Source organism: Channa argus, chromosome 20 (assembly GCF_033026475.1).
Source record: "Channa argus isolate prfri chromosome 20, Channa argus male v1.0, whole genome shotgun sequence".
Classification (NCBI taxonomy): Eukaryota; Metazoa; Chordata; class Actinopteri; order Anabantiformes; family Channidae; genus Channa; species Channa argus.
This window is the reverse complement of record NC_090216.1, coordinates 17,031,457-17,053,066: the sequence shown is the minus strand read 5'-3', so window position 1 is coordinate 17,053,066 and position 21,610 is coordinate 17,031,457. Positions and strand designations below refer to the sequence as shown.

General features: G+C 38.5%; 2 protein-coding genes across 2 annotated transcripts; one reads left to right on the top strand and one right to left on the bottom strand.

Annotated features, from left to right (window-relative positions):
* Positions 1–386: 386 nt before the first annotated feature.
* LOC137105355 (5'(3')-deoxyribonucleotidase, mitochondrial-like) lies at positions 387–6,706 on the bottom strand. Its single transcript, XM_067487451.1, has 5 exons — positions 5,645–6,706; positions 4,815–4,915; positions 3,436–3,496; positions 3,204–3,318; positions 387–2,500 (listed from the first exon to the last, which is right to left on the bottom strand). The coding sequence occupies exons 1-5, from the start codon at positions 5,915–5,917 to the stop codon at positions 2,361–2,363; spliced, it is 690 nt and encodes a 229-aa protein (XP_067343552.1). The 5' UTR covers positions 5,918–6,706; the 3' UTR covers positions 387–2,360.
* A 2,011-nt stretch (positions 6,707–8,717) lies between these two features.
* cops3 (COP9 signalosome subunit 3) lies at positions 8,718–20,849 on the top strand. The gene is made up of 12 exons (XM_067487449.1): positions 8,718–8,902; positions 9,847–9,976; positions 12,266–12,378; positions 12,638–12,687; positions 16,486–16,578; positions 16,799–16,978; positions 17,122–17,262; positions 17,756–17,929; positions 19,507–19,593; positions 19,838–19,951; positions 20,091–20,171; positions 20,477–20,849. The coding sequence occupies exons 1-12, from the start codon at positions 8,848–8,850 to the stop codon at positions 20,528–20,530; spliced, it is 1,272 nt and encodes a 423-aa protein (XP_067343550.1). The 5' UTR covers positions 8,718–8,847; the 3' UTR covers positions 20,531–20,849.
* Positions 20,850–21,610: the final 761 nt, after the last annotated feature.

The following is a 21,610-nucleotide window of genomic DNA, read 5'->3' as shown; positions in this document are numbered from 1 at the left end:
CTGCCAGGAAATGTCCAAAATGCATTTAACTGTAACTCCACTTCTTAGTACTTAAACATTTATAAGAACAAAGCAAATCCCTACTGTGAAAATGTGCTTTTATAAAAAAGTATGCTAACCAACACCTCAAACAGACTGATGAGGAGTTTGAGGTTTTGTGGCTCATGTGACATCTATGAACAACATAAAATGAGGATATAATGTATATAATCTCAGTTTCACAAATACAATAATATACAACACAAGTAGAGTTTACTGTGCTGTAGAGGTACTCTGCCATTCAGGAGTTTTTTTTCCATATAGTTTGATTTAAACATGATGCAATGTACTTATGTAAACAAGCTAAAAAGTGAAAATGTAAATAAAATAATGGGTGTAAGTTATCATTTCAGTGTATTTCAGAAAGGCAGCCTGCTAAAAATTTAACTAAAAATTCATTTAAAAAATATGGTGTTCAAAACAGAATGGAAGAGGATTAGGGCCATGATACAACCCCGATTTAAAAAAAGTTGGAACACGATGATGTTTATTATTGTGTAGCATCCCCTCTTCTTCTAACAACTGTCTGTAAACATCTGGGAAGTGAGGAGACCAGTTGCTGGAGTTTTAGGAGAGGAATACTGTCCCATTCTTCTCTGATGTAGGATTGTAGCTGCTTGGTGAAAGGTCTGGACTACAGGGAGATCAGATCAGCACCCAGACTCTTCTCCTGCGAAGCCGTGCTGTTCTGATAGATGCAGTATGGGATTTAGCATTGTCTTGCTAAATGCAATGCAAATGCAAGACCTTCCCTGAAAGAGATGTCTGGATGGGAGCATATGTGGCTTTAAAATCTCTAATGGACCACTAATGCACCCCGACACCATCAGAGATGCAGGCTTTTGAACTGTCCGCTGATAACAAGCTGGATGGTCCCTCTCTTCTTCAGTCCGCAGGACATGTGGTCCATGGCTTTCAAAGAGAATTTCATATTTTGAATCGTTTAACCACAGAACAGTTTTCCATTATGCCTCGGATCATTTTCAATGAGCTTTGGCACAGAGAACATGGGTTGATGAGATTTGTAAATCATTGCATTCTATTTTTTTTTTTTTTACAGTTTACACATCATCCCAACTTTTTTTTTAAATTGGGGTTGTAGAAATATTTAAATTATTACTTTTTCTGAATTTAAACAATGAACTTGAATTCAGGGGAAAAAGTAACACTTCTAAAGGGAAACAAATATTCTAAGATAAGTCAAAAGTCTTTTTAAGTATAGTCTGACTTTAAAGAAAAGAGTGGCAATAATCCTCTTCCATACATACTATTAGCTGTGTAAAAGTAGAGCATGTAAAAACAATAAAAATCCAACAGCAGACGTCATCTCCATTCTTAGTTTAAGTTCATTCTTGCAACCAAAAATTAGTCTCAAGTAAATTTTTGAAATCAACATCTTCCTTGACTAAACTTCATTCTTTATATTCTTCATCTATAATTATCTATATTAGTAATACTCTTGGCAACATGCAAATGTATGTGCGCAATTCCTAGACTTTAAGTGGTATTTGTTTCTCATCAGTGTAGTATTAGTATTAGTTAAGATGCATAGATCATAGAGGGAAAATTTTTTTTCTTTTTTTAAAGTACAAATAAACAGTTACCATTTGAACTCTTAAAAAACTTGAGAGGTATCTCTGAATCTCTGAATGTGTATACTTGCATTTACATAAAGATTGTGAGGTACACTCCCACAAAGTACATAGTAAATCACGAACACAGTGTTTGTAAATCCAGGTCACTTTCCTGTGTTTCTGTATTGCACATACAGTATATGCAACAGAGCCTATGAGTTGTGGAGAGTAAATTTTAGCATGTAGTGGAGGGCTCGGCTGTTGTGAGTGATTCATGCTCCACTGACTCATTAATGCAGTGCGAAACTGAGAACTACTGATAAGCCTTTTGTAAAGAAGACCACAGATAAACCGCTCTAGTGGCTCAAAACTGAAATCGGTTTGATTTGGATGAGAACTATACACAGTATGAACCTAAACAGCACACAGACTGCAGACATAGAGAAGCTAACAACAACTCTACCCTTTAAAATGTATTGTGTATCAATTCTGAGTTATGTGGTTCATTGGATTTGCTGTCACTGTTTCAGTGAGAGTGGTGGAAATTTGATTGGGAACAAGTCTTGCACACTCAGTCTCACAGTGCCCCCTTGTGTTCAAACAGTTGAATGTTTAACCACACTGCTTCTGCAAGAAGCCTCTGAGCCTCGACACTCACCAACGTGGAAATGGTGTTGTATGGTGGAAGTTACGCCAAAAACTTGCAAAAACTAGAAAGTGAGCCTGGACCCTGAGTAGAGAATCTCCTCACCACCGTTTACTGTCCAGGATGGCCCTCCAGTCATCTGACCACGACAGGAGTCGTCTCTGAGAGGGGCTAGTGGAAAGATGCTTGTTGTGACATGCGGTAAACAGGATGTGCTCCCACGTTGGTTTGGGCTCCACACCTGATTAGGAAACAACAGTCACAAAATCTTAGGTAACTGACAACCACACATATTCCATTACACAGTGTGGCTTCTGTCTTATAAGGTTCAAATAAGGCATTTAATAACACCCACATAACGTTACACAAACAGTATTATGCAATCCTCTTCACTTAAAATGTTTCTTTCTGCAATTCTATTAACTAAAACACATATTCATGAATTCTGCATGCTAATCAGTTTAATGCTACTTTTAGAAACATTTCCATTTTATAAAATTCACATGTTATATCACAGTTTTTTTGTCAGTTGGTCCTTTTTTTTTGCCAGTTTGTAAAACCCTTCCTGGAACAGTGATTGTCCAATCATAGCCTAACGACTATAATGAATTTAGCCAGTTACAACAGCACGTACAAGTACAGGTCAACCATTTACATTGTACTCTAGGTGCTTGCAGAAGTCATTTAACTATATTGATCCTATCTAATGATTTAGCCTACCATCATAAGTGTAACCCAGAGTTTCTGGATCAGTTTATCAAATGGTGACAATGACCTAAGCTCTGCCTACGCAGAAGCTCTTTTACAGAAGAGAGAGGGGGCTTAGCAAAATGGTCAATTATTGATCGAAGAGGTGAAATAATATGTATAAATTAGCAAACAATTTTGTTTTTACTATTAGACACATGCGTGTACACATGCTTTATTATGTATACAATACTCACCAAAAATGTCAGGCTTGTCGTCTATGAGGACGTCTCCTGTGATTAATGTCTTGTCCCTGGTCAGGATGACCTGCTCCAGAAAGTTATGGCCCAGATGCTTGTCTATCCAAGCATACTGGACAAAAACACACAAGCACACTCAATCATGCAGCAGATGAGATCTTACTGGGAAAAGAACTCAGTAATTGTTTCAAAAGAGAATATTATAGAAGTGGTTTGGCAGGAGACTCACCTTCTCATACGGGCAGTGTTTGTAATGCATTATAGGGCTGGTACAAATAAAGACATCTGTGCTGCGGAAAGAAAGACAAAGAACAGGACTAAGGTGAATAAAATTACAAAACATACTATACAAACTGGTTATTTATAACATCAATAAATAATAAACTACAATGGGGACTATGAGGTGGACCTTTCCTGTTATTAAACCGAGATTGAAAAAACTGAAAGTGAAAATGTGAGATCCAACCATATGGTAGATTTTTTTCGGATAAGAAAACAGCTTCAATGAAATTAGTTTCCACTGGGAGAGGAAGTGTAAACATACACGCAAATAACTACAATCTGAAATTTAATAATTTTTAGATTGTATTATTAGTGTGTGCTTATTAGAATGCAAAGTAAAAATGGCAAAAAAAAAAAAAAAGCCTCCTACACTTTAACTGCAAATACATTTCATTAAAGCATAATCAAACAGATCATTGTCAGTTAGAGAGACAGTTAAAGGACGATTCCTTCCTACAGGGACGTACAGCCCTGACCAGAGGTTTTGAAACCAGCTTTTAAAAACTGGACTCGGCCTGTATATATCAAACATTCACCACCTTCTAACTACACAGAGCAAGTCAACGTAAGATTGCTTGAGGACATTTTTGATATTTAGTAGTGCTGGAGCTTGTGTCAAATGACAAATACCATGGGACTGATGACGTAAATCCGACATTACTGCTGCCTCAGAATAAGCTTTGTTTGCTTAGACAGGAAATTTTGCAGATACACTATGTGATAGGAATGGCATGAGTAGAGCAGCAAGAAACATCGAGAAACAAAGTGATGTACACTAGAAAAACAAATATGAGAACATTTCCACATGACACCAAGCAATAATGTAATAAAAGGCTCACTTTATGAATATTATAAAGTCACATAACTATTTTACTGTAACATACTGCATAGTAATATGCAATATGCAATTTGCATTTACTTCAGTACTGGTGAACTAATTTAGTACAAATATATTATTAACAGTAAGGCTTATTTTACTTTGAGTGTATCCTAGGCTAAAACTATTAACTCAGTAAGTGGATGCAGAGTGTTAATTGGAGTGTTTAAGAACTGCTCTATGTTTTGCAAAACACCACTTGTCATTGTTGAAGGCACCAGATGCTATGTTTGATACCCTGAAACTTAAAATCTTTTTTTATCTTAAGTAGAAAGAAAGCACTACAACTTAAAGAGAACTAAATTATTTTGTATGTGGAATTTCCCCTCAGGCAATGTAAGACTGATGTCCAAGCTCTTGTTTAGGAACCATGATAAAGATGTTGCTTGGAATTTTGTCTATATCATATTTTGCTATTGAAAGTATCATCCAGTATCTTTAAAGCATACTTTTCCATCTTGGACATCTCCTTTACGGCCTCCACTCCTCCTGGCAGTGGCTCCAACTCCATGAAGAAATCTTTGGACTGCCAGATATTGATGGCTTTTTCCTGTATTCAAAGCACACGCGCACACACACACACAAGTTAAATATTAGTTAAATGTGCCAGGAGTTAGGCAGGCAATACAGTTTGCAAGTTAAATTATGTGTTGACCTATAACCTAGGCACCACAGTGAATATGAGGCCGCGCCTTCAGAAATCTGAACCATTCTCCAGTCCTGACCTACCATACTGGTCCTGACCTAATGTGTTAAAAGCTGCTTCAAATTCCTGCCCTTACCCAGGCAAAGAGTAAATACTCTGTGATATATATATATATATACACACACACTATAATTGTATCTCTGTATACACCTTTTCTAACTTTGGATTTCTACCTGACGCTCTTCTATTTCTTTTGGCTGATTATTCTCTAAATAGCCTAGAGCCACGTTGATAAACACCAGAGACCTGAAAATATTTAGAAAAATGAATGTGAGGATTAAAATGCACAAAGAAGACCGAGCACATTGTGCAGTTTGTTAGAATTTAAATTACGGTCATTACACCTGTGGGTTTTCCCTTGTAACAAGTGCACGTGCATCCTGAAAACAGAACGTGCTTGGTCAGCACACTACATACATAGGGCATTGTTTGCATTAATGGACCACAGATAATAAAATAAATACCTCTATTCTTGGGTCTATTCTTGGTAATTAAAACTAAAATGAACTCCAAAATCAAACTACTGAAAAGGACTGAAATGTGACTTTCAGCGAATCATTTTTCTCCACTTACACACAGGTCCTTCCGCAGCTGCCCGTACTGCGCTGACACCCAGAACCCTCTCCTGTCATCCAGTGTGATGAAGGGCTCGTTCGGGTACGTGGCCCGGTACTTCTTCAAGAACCCCCCCTCGAAGTCCGCCAGTACTCCGTCCATGTCAACCAGAACTCTCAGTCTCTTACCCGAGGTCGAGGCGGACGACATGTTTAGGCAAATCCTCTTACACGGATCACGGAGCAAAGGTTTCCCTCTTCCCAGTAGGCGTGTTGTACCGGACAGTAGCATTGCTGACTCTTGGCAAACGGCAAGAGGAATCAGAGTACACGGTGGCGCGAGTCCGCATTAGTCCACAGCTTTTCCACAAACAGCGGCTGTACGACCGCCTCGTCTCAGCAACTCTCATTTGTTGTGTAACTCGTTTTTTTTCCCGTCTGCTTTAACTGCTAGCTTAACTTCATCTTTCGGGACCCCTTTCTGCTGCTGGGCAGCTGCAGCCGAGCTAAAGGTCGGTGGCTAACTTTAGCTGATAAGCTAGAAGCAGCAGACAGGTGCCTACAGTATTTTTGGGAGCGGGTTGCTTCGTTTGTAAGTGTGATTTCACTGCCCCGCTGCTTCCCACAGTCGTTCTCAAACCCAGAGCATTGGTGGCAGTGTTTATGGAGCCAACCGCAACTGCAAGCTCTGCACACCCCTGGCACCGCCGCACCAAGAGGAGAGGAGCTCTGCAGCGAGAACAGACTGTGCTAGGAGCCAAAGATGGCGTGTACATAAGCGATGGCTCACTCCTCTCCACTTCTGTGGGACCGCCATGTACAGTCCCAATTTCTTGTATTATATTGCAAGTTAAAGACATTTTTAAAAAATGAAAAAAAAACTTGTTAGTAAAAGTGTGTATTATTATTATTACTAGTAGTAGCATTACAATGTCATAACATGTCTATCTGCCATTGCCTAATAAATTTTTTAAGGCATTTGAGATTTGCCACAGTTGGCAAATGTAGCAGAATAATTTTGAAAGCTAAACGTGTAGGTGAAGTGTGCATGTGCAAAACTCTTATGGAAAAATCTGTTTAAATTGAGGCAAAGTTTTTCTTTCACCCCATTGCACTGTATCACGTAAAGCTACAATATTGAACCATAAATAACTGTGCTGTTGAAGCTTATTACAGCTTTATTCAAATTAGATATCAGGTTATGTCAAATAACAGATTTAGTTTTGTCAACAAATATCTGTATGGACCTCAACTTTTTGGGAATTATGCAGTGGCTTGGGTCTGTCTTTGTTGCAGCATATTCTCCAAATATATGGTCCTCAGTCTAAATCATAAACTGGATGAGTACATGATCAGTACATTGCCTATTTCAACTGGAAAAAAGACAGAGACCAAAATTAACAGTTGTTCCATCTTTGTGAAAGTAGAAGAAACTTTAGTATTCTGTTAATAACTACTGGATGCTTAGTCGGTAAGGTAGGATTAATTCTACAATAGGCTCATTTGAGATGAGCAAATCCTGTGCAGATTGGATCACAGGTAATTGGTGCCAGGTTTAGTTTTGCTTGATCCTGACTTGCTCTGATGTCATGCATACTTAACCAATTGTAACCTCGTGAGATCAAGGCAGCTGCAGCTTATGGAGCAGTTTTTGGAGCCAGCCATAGTTGGTGTGGGTGGGTGATACCATAAAAATTTGCTGGTGATTAAATTCTGCAACTTGTTTAGCTTTACTGCAGTTTCTCCATCTTTTCTTTATTGTCTCTAATAATCCTTCAATCACTTTCTGAAAATATGAAAAAAAACTCTAATTCAAACATCTCACAGTGGATCACACACTTCTCAGACTTGAAGTGGATTAAAAATGAACCAGATGTTAATTAAACTTTAACATTATAGATAAAGTGCAAAAAAAGTTTAGCAAAAAGAAAAGTATAGCGAAGCTAAGCTGCATAGAGATATCCATTAAGCTATCAACTACATATTCTCTAAATTATGAGGCCTATATTTTTTACTATTACTTTGTAACTCCAACATTGGAAAACTTTAAATTTGTCAAATTACCAATACCAAATGCTTATGATGTATAATTTAATAATCATAACTTTTCTTCTCATAGATATGTTATAACACATTTTGTACAAGAATGAGTCAACATAGAAAAACGTTTGAACATTAAATATGCAGTATCTGGTTAGTCTGATATTTAATTGAAATTACTGTTTTCCAACTCTGAATTCTTGTCAAATTTAAAACTCCAGTACCCCCAAAAGAATTTGTCATAGTTTTTCATGCAATCCCACTTGTTATTCAAAAGATTTACAGGAACAAAACGATTATTCACAAACATTTATTGCCACTAAACCTCAGTCAATCTAGTTATATATCATGTGAAATAAACGTTACTTAATTTAGTCTTCAAGTATAAAATGACATAATATTTTTGTAAGTGGGATGTGAACATGCTTAAAATAAAAAAAGGTCCTTAAGGTCTAAATGTCTGTCCGTTTATATACAACAGCACACTGATATAATGACTGTATTTCTCAAGAATCTGAAACCATTTAATGTTAAATATGTGGAGGCCTAAACAGCAAACACAGATCACCTGCGTATTTCAGGTAGAAAAACAAACAAACAAAAAGTAATAGAGTGCATAATGGTTATCATTTATGCGGTGACCTTTAATTTGATATTGATCGGAAATCACGGGGAGTTAATATTTGCGACTGCTTTCAAAGATAACAGTTTTTCTATTCATGGAATTTGTCCGTCTTGACTGCAGCTTTTCACCACCAGCCCCTTCTGCGGCTGCAGCTTGCTCGCGCCTGCTTTCCAGTTCAACTCGAATGAGCCTAACATCCCCGTTGAAATCCCGGTACGTCACTTCCTGTTTGTCATTTTAGACAGTGGTAGCTAATACTCCAGTCTGAAATAGATTCATGTTGTCCTGTAGCTCATAAAATAAAGTATATAAGTTATAAATGATCATTAGAAAATATAATAAATATTACAAAAGGTATTAGCAAATCCAGTGTCTGGCCCTTTAAGAATTCGAGGTCCGTGTGTAAATCTCGATGCAGTCTGTTCTGTTCTTGTGATCTCGCGATAGCTCCACCTCAGTGGCGGCTGTGTGGCCCCCTGTCTTAGTCCGGACGGAGTTGTTTCTGACGTTTGAATGAAAAACAGTGCAAATTACCTCCACTTTGGACCCAGGAAATAATGGCTTCAGCCTTGGAGCAATTTGTGAACAATGTGCGGCAGCTCTCCGCTCAAGGTAGGGATACTAAACTCATTCGAGTGGGAAGTATTAGCTACTTAGCTAGCATATGCTATCTAATGCCTTGCCGATAGCTAGGCAGCCAAACTGGTTAGAGACCTGTTTTTGCTTTATCATGTAAACACACCATAAAAATGACTTTCTTAGGCTGCGACAGTTCTGTTAAGTATAACCAGAATCTACGTTAGTACAAAGAGGCGCAGTAGATAACAAAGTCTACAGCTCATCGAACAAAATGTCAAAATCATACTTTTTGTTTTTGATCTAGAAAATAATTTCTGGGGACTGCCTACCGGTAGTCCCGCCCTGGCGCCACATGATTGGCTGGCCATCTAAATTAGAGTTTATTATTGGTTCAGACCCATCTGTCAATCCCACTTGCATTACCTCTATTGCAAGGCCTTGACAGGACACTTGACCGGCCGATTTGTATTAAAATTTCCAGCCACAGCACGATGAGTATAAACAGTTTTGTAAATCATTGTGTTTTGTTAGCGTTTGTAATATAGCCTCTCTCCAGTGGTAGACTAGAACATTGCAGTCTTATTATACACTGGTTACTTCAACAATGCAGAAAATGCCTTGGCATACTAATGCTAGAAAGTATTTCTCTCCTTCTTTTCGGATTATATTAATTTAATTTTGCTAGTTAAAGTTGCTGCCACGTGTGTACCATGTCTAGTTTTGGTACCCAGTGCAGTTACATGTTTTTACATATGCCTTCTATTTCAGTATATATTATTGCATTACATTTATGTATAATAAGATGAGATGGTTAAGAAAGAGCTGTCCTGCCTAAAGCAATGGCTTGTAAAGTTCAGTCTGAATCCAGCGTTTTGATGTAAACTTTTACATTTTGAGATACCTGTCCTTTTAAAGTTAGAGGGATTACAGAAAGGTTTAATTTCTCCTGTCCCCCACCTTGCCCCTCCACCCACCAGGCCAGATGACTCAGCTGTGTGAGTTAATCAACAAGAGTGGGGAACTGCTGGCCAAAAATCTGTCCCACCTGGACACAGTGCTGGGGGCCTTGGACATCCAGGAGCATTCCCTTGGCGTGCTGGCTGTGCTGTAAGTACCTGCTTCTTCTCTAATTTTTTTCCAGGTTTGCCATCATTAGAGCAGTTACCCTTAATCAAGGGCTTTACATCATTTTCTAGTGAAGAATGCGTTTTGTTTTTTTTAATATATATGATAAATGCTGTCTCTACATACTACTACTGTCTCTACTGTCATTATTATAATTCTTGCCTGTGCTCCATTTATTTTTAAAGCTTGGTCACAACGTCCTGTTATTTTGTCAGATGAAAGTACATTTTTTTAGGATGGTAATTAAGCTAGTAGTTGAGGTGGACAGAAAGTTAGTTAACAAGTAGATCCCCTCCTTTGTTCACATAAGGGCAAAAAAACTATAAAACTAGTTTTTAAATCTGGATAGATATCATATAGAGAGTCTTAAATTACACAACTAGTCTAGCATTTGTTATTTCAATGGTAAACTTTTATTCTTCTCATTATTAGACGTGTCTAAGTATTGGTAATGGGGCAGATCAGGCATTTTTCGAAGCATTGGTATCGCTGAAAATAAAGCTAATTTGATTGCCATCCTTATTTAGTTTTATTGTGCTCTATTTGAGCAGGTTGAGGCTCTGAGCGCTTCCGACACACAATTGACTTACGGTCTGTACTGGTCCCTAAACTCATCTCTGATGCCCTGATCACTACTTTCTTAGCCTAAATTCTACACACTGCAGAGTGTTTTTCACAAGAAGAGTAAATTTCTGATTTTTGGGATATTTATGATCGATGGGAAGACGCAGTATATCTATGACCAGCACATTTCTGAGGTTGATGGAGTTTTAGCTCCACAGTACAACCAACTATTCTGTGTGAAACCTGCTGGTGTGGACTTCACTGCACACGTACTTCACAGGGCTGTTTAAGAGTAGCTTCTATTTTAGTTCAGCAGACACACTTCCTAATGCAAGGTAGGATAATTCAAACATTCACCACAGAAATATGTACATCTGGACCTTCATGAAGATGCCATTGATGTGCTTCTGGGAGGAGGCACAGATTAGGTGTAACAGCAGAAGAGCCTATCAAAGTCTTGTAGCATACACTAATTGGTAAAATACATTGGTCACAATATTTATATTACTGGGTTATGGTCATGTTGTGGTGACAGAGGTCAGTATGGGTTACTTGACAACATCACAATATCATACACAGCTGCTTTTGTGTTGTGTCACCTGTTGATCAGCGTTAATTTTTCCCATACTGACTCCTGTCCACTTCCACATTAATAACCACCAGCTGGTGTTACTTTTGTGGTTGATTGGTACAGTCTCTTACTCTTAACACTCGCCCATGTTTGTAGGCTGTTTATAAGCAGGTACTGCAGAATGACTCGTTTTTGGATACTGTATTCACATGTGCAAACACTTAAGCAACTGGAGCTGACTGCCTATGTAATGCAATTTAAAACAAAGAACCAATCTTTCCGAATGGCGTTAGTTGAACAAAACCTGTGCCTTTTGATTTTACTATGTTCAGTCCGTTTTTGTCTGTACCCACATTTTAGCTAATAAAAAGCCCCTACAAATGTGGCTGACCTGGCGCAGGACTCAAAGACTGGTTGTCAGGGAAGGTGCTACACTCTGTAACACTGCTGTACAAGCACAAGTGGACTGAGTGATATTATTGCCTTATGTCAGTTTCAAAGTCACTTTCTTCTAGTCATTGTTTCATTCATATAGCAAATTTATGATTGGGATAACTGTAGTATTTTTAAATTTTTAACCTTTTCTTTCCTTTTTAAACCCCCCCAACATTTGTACCAAACCTGAAAAATACAGTGTGTCGGAATACATTGTGTTAGATGTAAGATGTAAGTTGGCTCAGAATCAGTATTGGCTGGTATCTAATACTACAGCTAACAGATTGGGTGTGGATCCCCCCCCCCCCAAAAAAAACTAGGTCAGGACATGCCTAATTGGTATGGTTTTTATTATAGTTTGCCTGCTGCAAGTAGTAAAGCAAATTTAATGTAATCATGGAGCCACTTTAGGCTGGTAAACCTACAGTATTAGCTGTACATGCAACAGGTAGATTTGTTTTTAAATAATAAACTATAACCACAGTAAATATTATTTGTTCACTTCTACATTACAAACCTCAGCACCTCACGTTTTGATTAAAACTATTCAATAGACTGATTTCACATGGAAATTATGAAAATGACATAAAAATAGCCCATGCAATTGTATCTTAATTTCTATGTTGTTGTTGTTGTTATTGTTACCAGTTTGACTTTAAGCCCTAAAATCGTTGTCTAATCTCCTACCTATCATGTTCCAGATTTGTGAAGTTCTCCATGCCAAACATCCCTGACTTTGAGACGCTCTTCTCCCAAGTCCAGCTATTCATCAGTACCTGCAATGGGGAGCACATTAGATATGCAACAGACACTTGTAAGTCCTGACTAAAACCCTTACTATTAGGTGTTTATGAATCATGTTCTAATGTTCTGCCAGTGTTCAGTTGCAGCATTGAGCTTGAGGACAATGTCAACATGCATTTTTATAGGAACTATTAGTGATGCATAGTATAAGTGAAGCTAGGTCCTGTACACTCATGTGAGCAGTGCTTAATACTAACTGATAACTAATGATAAATGCCCACCATCAACTTTTATTTAATACTTTCTTAATCCACTGTTTTCTCTAACAGTTGCTGGTCTCTGCCACCAGTTGACAAATGCCCTTGTAGAGCGGAAACAGGTAACGCTATGGATTTTTGGCTTACACAGATATATGTCTAGATATTATTACAGATGCCTAATAGTTTTTTTAATCTCCAAATGATTTATTAGTCATTGTGGATGTCTTGTAATTAAATTCTTAAAAAAAAGGCTATCTGGTGTGTTTAAAAATGATGATGAAATATGACAGAATTGTATATTATGTTCTATATGTATATGCAGCACTATTTTAAAGTCAGACGTCAACAGTGTTTTTATTCCTTCAAATGATGCACTTTTTTTTTTGCTAGAAATGTGAAAAAGTGGTTTTCTTCTTTACAGTTATGCTTGGGGGGGAAAAGACGTTTGTTTTCATTCGTCACTCAGCAGGGATTGCTGTAGGCTGCAGTGCTGTTTTTGCTAATGAAGACTGAATAGTTTAAATATCAGTTGAGAATATAGACTATAGAGAGGGTTATTTATTTATTTTAGAGAGCTGCCTGTCTCTATCCTATTTCCTTTATTCAGCCTTTTTTTGTCTCTCATTTACTATCTTTTGGGAGTCACACACCTTCAGCTTCAAATAGAGATTTCCTGCATTGTTTTCACATGTATTTTGTGAAATGAATTGACTGTGCTGTTTTTAGAAATGCTGGCAGTACACAAGCTACAAAAGCTAAAGGGCCATTTATCATTTACAGCTTTTATGCCATCAAACTTATTCTAATGTTCACTCATGAACGTTATTTATGTGACAGTATGTGCTCTGATATTTGCCTGTTTTGACATACACATCTTCAAACTCTGAACAGTGTTTGACAAGTCTACTTCAGCTCCTCTGCAAATCAGCAGCAGAACAATATGCCTCTGGTCTATCTTGTCTAATGGAGAATACAGAAACACCACTTCCTTCCACCTGAATGTGTGTGTAATGTTTCTGTGGTTTCCATTATGTTCTCTCTCTGAGCAGTGTCTTTGTCAGTGTGCCCTAATATGTGTGCCATCAATAGTATGAGAGTGGGGGAGGCCTTGACTTATTTAAAGAAGAGAAATATAGGTATTCACTGTCTGTTGTATCCTAACAACAAAGGTGTTATGCCGACCTTAGAAAGAGTTGTTGATGCTCACCAGGCTAGAAAGAGTTTCAAAAAATTTGGACCCAACCATTCCACTGTCAGGCAAATTGTGTACAAATGGAGATCCTTCAGCCCCCACTATTACATCTATTTGAAGAAGGAGAGGAGGAAGGCGTGTTCGTAGTCAGAGAGAGAAGAGGAAAGCCAAGAGTGTAGGACTGACAGTAGGGACTTTGAATGCTGGGAATATGACTGTGAAGGCTAGAGAGTTGGTTGACATGATGCAGAGAAGGAAAATGGATATACTGTGTGTCCAGGAGACCAGGTGGAAAGGTAGCAAGGCTAGAAGCTTAGGAGCAGAGTTCAAGTTGTTTTACCATGGGTTGGATAAAAGAGATATGGAGTAGGAGTTATCCTGAAAGAGGAGTTTGTAAGTTATGTTCAAGAGGTGAAAAGAGTATTAGACAGGGAGTGGAGTCTGAAGCTGGAAATTCATGGTGTGATGTTCAGTGTTGTGATTTTATGGGATTTTATGAACCACAGGTAGGATGTGAGTTAGAAGAGAAGCAGAAATTCTGGACTGAGTTAGATGAAGTGATGCAGAGCATCCCCAGAAGTGAGAGAGTGGTGATCGGTGCAGATTTCAAGGGACATGTAGGTGAAGGGAACAGAGGTGATGAGAATGTGACGGGCAGGTTTGGTCTTCAGGACAGGAACGCAGAAGGACAGATGGTGGTAGACTTTGCAAAGAGGATGGAAATGGCTGTAGTGAACACTTTCTTCAAGAAGAGGCAGGAACAGGTGACATAAGAGCGGCGATTGAAACAGAAGGTGTCAGTAGAGTTTCTGACTGGTTTGTTTAACAAGGTCTTGGAAAGTGAGAGGATGCTGAGGACTGGAGGAGAAGTGTACTGGTGCTGATTTTAAGAACAAGGGAGATGAGCAGAGCTGTGGCAACTACAGAGGAATAAAGCTGATGAGCCAAACAATGAAGTTGTGGAAAAGAGTAGTGGAAGCTCGGCTAAGGGCAGAGGTGAACATTTGTGAGCATCAATATCGTTTCATGCCTAGAAAGAGACAACAGATTCAGTATTTGCTTTGAGGATGCTGATGGAGAAGTACAGAGGGAGTTGCATTGTGTCTTTGTAGATTTAGAGAAAGTGTATGACAGGGTGCTGAGAGAGGAGCTGTGGTATTGTATGAGGACGTCTGGAGCAGCAGAGAAGTATGTTAGAGTGGTGCAGGACATGTATGAGAGCTGTAAGACCGTGGTGAGGTGCTGTAGGTGTGACAGAGGAGTTCAAGGTGGAGGTGGGTCTGCATCAAGGATCAGCTCTGAGCCCCTTCTCGTTTGCTCTGGTGATGGACAGGCTGACAAATGAAGTTAGACAGGAATCTCCATGGACTATGATGTTTGCAGATGATATTGTGATTTGTACTGAGAGAAGAAAGCAGGTGGAGGAAAATCTAGGGAGATGGAGGTCTGCTCTGGAAAACAGAGGAATGAAGGAAAAGAGGTGAAGAGCCGAGTGCAAGAAGGTTGAAACAGGTGGAGAAAAGTGTCAGGTGTGTTGTGTGATAAAAGAGTATCAGCGAGAATGAAAGGAAAGATCTTCAAGACGGTGGTGAGACCAGAGATGTTGTTCGGTTTAGAGACAGTGGCACTGAAGAAAAGACAGGAGGCAGAGCTGGAGGTAGCAGAGCTTAAGATGTTGAGGTTCTCTTTTGGAGGGACGAGGATGGACAGGATCAGGAATGAGGACATCAGAGGGACAGCTCATGTTAGATGTGTTGGAGATAAAGTTAGAGAGGACAGATTGAGGTGGTTTGACATGTTCAGAGGAGAAACTGTGAATATATTGGTAGAAGGATGCTGAGGTTGGAGCTGCCAGGCAGGAGGTCTAGAGGAAGAACAAAGAGGCGATTTATGGATGTAGTGAGAGAGGACATGAAGTTAGTTGGTGAAGAGGATGCGGAGGATAGGGGATAGGGCTACATGGAGGCAGAGGATTCAGGGCGGTGACCCCTGAAAGGGAAAAGCCAAAAAGAAAAGATCATGCAGCCCTTGTAAAAGCAGATGCAGTGTATGTTTTGAAATGGCCGAGTAGAGCAAATTTGTGTAATTGGGTTCCATTTATCTAATATTAAGGCTTGACTGAAAATCTGATCACATGTGGTGGACTGTGGTACAGGAAGTAGAGCGGGTGTCCACCACTCCCACAGTTGTCGGTTCGATCTCCAGCTCTTTCGGTCACATGTCAAAGTGTCCTTGAGACACTGAACCACAAATGACTTGCTCTCAGTGAGTGTTGGCACAGCAGCTCCCCCATTCGTCTGTGAGTGTGAATGTGAGTGTAAAGTGTTTTGAGTACCAATAGGTACAAAAGCGCTTTATAAGTACACACCATTTACAATTTTCATTAAGTCATATTTATACAGAAATGGAGAATCTTTAAAAGGGTTCACAAAATTTCAAGCTCCACTATGTTATGAGCTATTATAACACCCTGCTGCAAAAGCAGCTTCCCCACTGGCAAATGTGCCATTTAAATCAAATTTTTTGACGCGGTCCAACCATCAGGCTCTAATGAGTCATCCCAACTCAGCAATGGGTTTCAGCATCGAGCAGCACGTTTTCCTTTGTCTTCTTGAGGTAAATTTTTTTTGGTGCATTTTAAAGTGAACTGCCTAGACCGTTGTTAGTTTGATTTTTCTTGTAGAAGCTGCAGCACAGTGATTCGTATTTTTCCCTTTTCTGACAGCCATTGAGGGGCGTCGTCATCCTGAAACAGGCAATAGACAAAATGCAGATGAACACAAACCAACTTACCTCAGTTCATGCAGACTTGTGTCAGGTGAGTCACTTCCCTCCACTTTGCAGTAATACTAAAAGGCCATCTGCTTCAATTTCAACATTTAATTTAGCATTTTTGTATTTGACCCTGTTTAGCTGTATTATCTTCAATCTAATTTGTACAATTGCTTCTTCATCTCACTGCACACTTGTAGTGTGTTTGTGTTTGACTAACTTAGCTACAGTGCTTGGTTTAAACTTGTAAATCTGTCTCTCTGCAGCTGTGCTTGTTAGCAAAGTGCTTCAAGCCTGCCCTGCCCTTCCTGGAGCTGGATATGATGGACATCTGTAAGGAGAACGGAGCGTATGACGCAAAGCACTTTTTATGTTACTACTACTATGGTGGCATGATCTACACAGGCCTCAAAAACTTCGAAAGAGCACTGTATTTTTATGAACAGGTACTTTTACATATCTTTGCTACTTCCTAATAGCAGATTTCTTTGACATTTGGTTTCTAATGTAATCAAAAATGCTTCTAAATGTGACACTTGTATTATCTGAATGCGGTTTTGCTTGACATGTTTCTAACTACCTCTTTCAGGCAATAACCACTCCAGCCATGGCAGTGAGCCACATCATGTTGGAAGCCTATAAGAAATACATCCTGGTGTCACTCATTCTCCACGGCAAAGTGCAGCAGCTGCCCAAATACACATCACAAATAGTAGGGAGGTTCATCAAGGTAATGATGCAAGTATTTTAGTTTAGCTCTTTGAAAAAAGCTGCTACATTTACACACTAAGACATCTAAAGTAAATTGTATACTTAAATTCAAGTAAAAGTGCTCAAGTAAACATGTTGTATAAATAATGTGTGTATATAATACAACGTTTGGGGGTCACAACCCAGATTGTTCTGATTACCACTGGGACCACTTTTGCCTTCACCTTCCTCATCTTTTCTGGGGCTTCGTTCAGCCCTTGACATTTCTTGAGCTTCTATCGTTCTTCGTGATGTTGCTATTAATTGCGACTACTACTACTTATCACTACAACTGCCTTTTTCTGTTTGTCCGCCACTATGTCCAGTTGCTTAGCTATAACCAGTTTGTCAGTCTGTATCTGTAACTCTAAAAGGATCTTTTGGAGTTACCTCAGCACGTTCTGAGGCATATTACAACATCTTTAAATCTGCAGTTAATATGTTTCTTTTCTTTTTTTTTCGTTTACCCTCAGCCCCTGAGCAACGCATACCATGAGTTAGCTCAGGTTTACACCACCAACAATCCAGCTGAGCTTCGCAGCCTTGTCAACAAACACAGTGAGACGTTCACACGAGACAACAACACAGGCCTGGTCAAACAATGCCTCTCCTCCCTCTACAAGAAGAACATCCAGAGGCTAACAAAGGTGGGTGTGCCTGCATGTTTCTTATTTGACTGTGTTCTTTTATTTTCTCTCTAACATTTACCAGATGTCTTCACAGGAAGACAACATTTTTCAGTCTTCACTTTATGTCACATTATGAGTCTGTACTGTGACAGCTCTACTGTGTCTGGTTTTATAGTTAAACTAAAGGGCAACTTCACCATTTTTAAACTTGCTCCCAGTTGCTTTAGTTTAAGGTGTAAATATACAATAATGCTTTTAAAATTCTCTCTGTGTTCCCTATTTAAACATATTTATCTTCTTCTGACTGAAAAATTCCTTCAGACTACATCACTCGGAGGAGTTTTACATCATTAGGAGTTCAGATAATGGAGCTTGGAAGAGCAGGTTGACAAAGATCACAACCTTGATAGTGTGAGCAACGAGAAGGCATAAACTGAACTGAAGATTCCTCCGAGTGTCATCATTTAAAGGCATTTTTCAGCAAGAAGTAGAGATATTTTAATATAGTGAAGTCAGCGAGAGGTTTAAAGGCATTATGGTAAATTTACACCCTAAACTAAAGCCACGGGGAACAAGTAAAGAATTGGTGAAATTGCCCTTAAGTTTAGTTTTAGTTAACGTGAAATAGTAACGCAAGTAAAAGTAACTCAAGTAAGTGGGCTGCAAAAACAAAAAAAATTTAATCTATTTATATAGCACTTTAAAAAAACATCCTGTTGACCTAAGTGCTTCACATACCCAAAATAGAAGAAGATATAAAACCATGATTAAAAGAAAGTATCAGACTCTACTATGCATTACAAGCAAAGAAAAATAAGTATAAGCAATGATTTAAAAGCTGATATCCTAATTTGTTTTTTCCTCCAGGTATTGTTACACAATACTAAGTAAATTCATATTTGGACCTTTTAATTAAGTTGGTTCAATAAAATAAATTTCCCAGATTGGCTACTCCTTCTGTCTAGTTATCCGATTATTTTTGGCTGCTTATCGGTGTGCTTTTTAAAAAATGATTTATCCTACATACTGTTAGAAATGTCCAATTGAGTCTCGTGCTAGTTCCTGCTTGATTCACATATTGTAGCTTTAGTGTCAAGTTTCTACCTTTTTTCTTTTTCTCCATCCCCATAAACTCAATAACAAGTGACCAAAACACTGATGACCTGTAGTCTTCCTAAATGCCTCCAGCAGAGACAGAGCATCTTAGCTGTGCCAGTAATTGTCCACAATCATGTACAGTATTGCAGCTAATCTAGCCATCAGTGAATCACTATCAACATGTGAGAGGGTCCTGGAAGTTTATTTTGTTTCTGGGACCACAATTACTCCAGTTTGTCGACTGTCGGAGCTCATACATGCAGGCAACTCCAGGAAAAAACTGATGGCCTAGATTGCTAACATTATCTTAACTGCAGAGAACTTTTAAGTAGTTTTTTTTTTTTTTAGTAAAAAAAAATAGACAAATTAATTCACTGATTGCCAGTCTTGGAAACATGTTAAAATACTTCTTAAAACATCAAACCTCTTATTCTCAGAAAAATTTCATTCAAATTTTTATACAATATTTCTATCTGCCCTCCATGTTCTATACGCAGACTTTCCTGACACTGTCTTTGCAAGATATGGCAAGTCGAGTGCAGCTGTCAGGCCCCCAGGAAGCAGAGAAATATGTCTTACACATGGTGAGTTGGTCTAAAAAGCGTAAGCATAAAAATCTGACAATAAACATTAAATAACACATAGTCAATTTATTTCAACTATATTTTATCATTCGTGCAGCCTGGTTTTGCCTATTTCATATATTAGACAGTAAAAGAAAATTATTTCGGATATATTTGTAAGTTTTTACATTTGATCACTTTTATTATTGATCACTACAAACACCTTTGTTTTGAACTTCGCTCATATCCCCCTCGTGCGTTGCAGATTGAAGATGGAGAGATCTATGCTAGCATTAACCAAAAGGATGGTATGGTATGCTTCCACGACAACCCTGAAAAATACAACAACCCAGCAATGCTCCACAAAATTGACCAAGAGGTGAGAAAGGCCAGCCGTCTTGTTTTGTTAGTTTTGTTTTACTTCAAGTAAACTCATCACCTTATGTATGAATCACTTTGTTTTATTATCAGTAACTACTTTCGATACTATACTAACTATAGAAATGTTCTTTTTTCAGATGTTAAAATGTATAGAGCTTGACGAGAAACTAAAGTCAATGGATCAAGAAATCACAGTAAACCCACAATTTGTGCAGAAGGTGAGATGATGTTGATTGATGATGTTTTTATTTTTCTGATTTCTAATTGTTTCTACATATGCATTGATGGCTGCACCTTAAGTTTAACTTGTGAACGTGACAATGTACATCTTGCGCTATGTTTAAGGTAAAACATCTACATTTTTTTCTGTTCGTGGTACAAACATGAGTTTGTATTTCGGAGGAAAAATAAAATGAGTGGTCAACAACAGAATATATCCTCTCTTTCAGACACTGGTCTGGCACTTGCTTGGTCCATCTTAAAAGCTAACATTTTTAATATGACACTTTTTTTTTTTTTTCAGAGTATGGGATCGCAGGAGGATGACGTTGGTAGCAAAACATCAAGTTATTCCTGAGGGACCTTGGAAGGGGAGAGAACGTTGCAGCCAACAAACACGTTCTTCCCAGGATGAGTTGGATTTTTTTAAAAGAGGAAAACAAACATTCTATTGCATATAAGGACATTGGTCAAGGAAAATCTAATTGTGTGGAATGATGATAAATTTGGTTATTCTTTCTTCACAGTGTCTGAAGGACAACAAAAGATCCTTACAGAAATGGAAAAAAGATTACGATTTTGTCAGTGTTTTATTTATCAATGTTCAGGTTGGAGCGCCACTGCTACATTAACAGAAACCACAATAATAAAAACTGGACTTATTTGTTCCAAACATATGTGTGAATAATTTCACTGTTTGTTTTGGTTCTGCTGCATGATGACCATAACTCAAGGGCATTACATGTGTGATTAAACCTCTTTGCCTGAGGAGGAATAAACCTGACATATTCTACATTTCTAAAGACTGCAATGATCGTTTCCCTGTCACTTCTTTTGGTTAGACTGTAGATAACATTGACAGGGAATCTGTACACAGGGACATGCCCTTGACCAAACTCGGCACAACAGAGGAGTCGTTCACAATCTGGTGCACTGTTTTGTTTCTCTTTTTTTTTTTTTTCTCTCTAAAATTTTTTGTTTTTTAGGTCGGATCCACTAGAGGTTGCTAGAGCACTGTGTAGAAAAACAGTTTTGACAGCTTGTTTATACAAGAGGTGAAGTCAACAGATGAAACAAACTGTCATGTCATTTGGGAGCTTGAGCTTTACTATTGTGGATCTGTTAATAATAAATTGTTTAAGAATATAGTTCTGGGTTTCATGCCTTTGTGAAATGATGTTCATCTATTTGGTTGTACGTGTACTGTAGGATGGATGTGAATTATCATTCACTTGATTGCCACATTGTAACGTGCTCGATTGGTACGATGAAGCTGATTTGTGCTTCAGCCAATCAACGACATGGTAGAGGCGGATGGGGTTTGCAGGAAACTGGCGCCAATCACGACACAGCATCCACTTCACAGAGGCGGGACTAAAAAAAGTTGGCATACGCCAATCATACGCAGTACTCGGCTCTCATTGGTCCACCACTATGA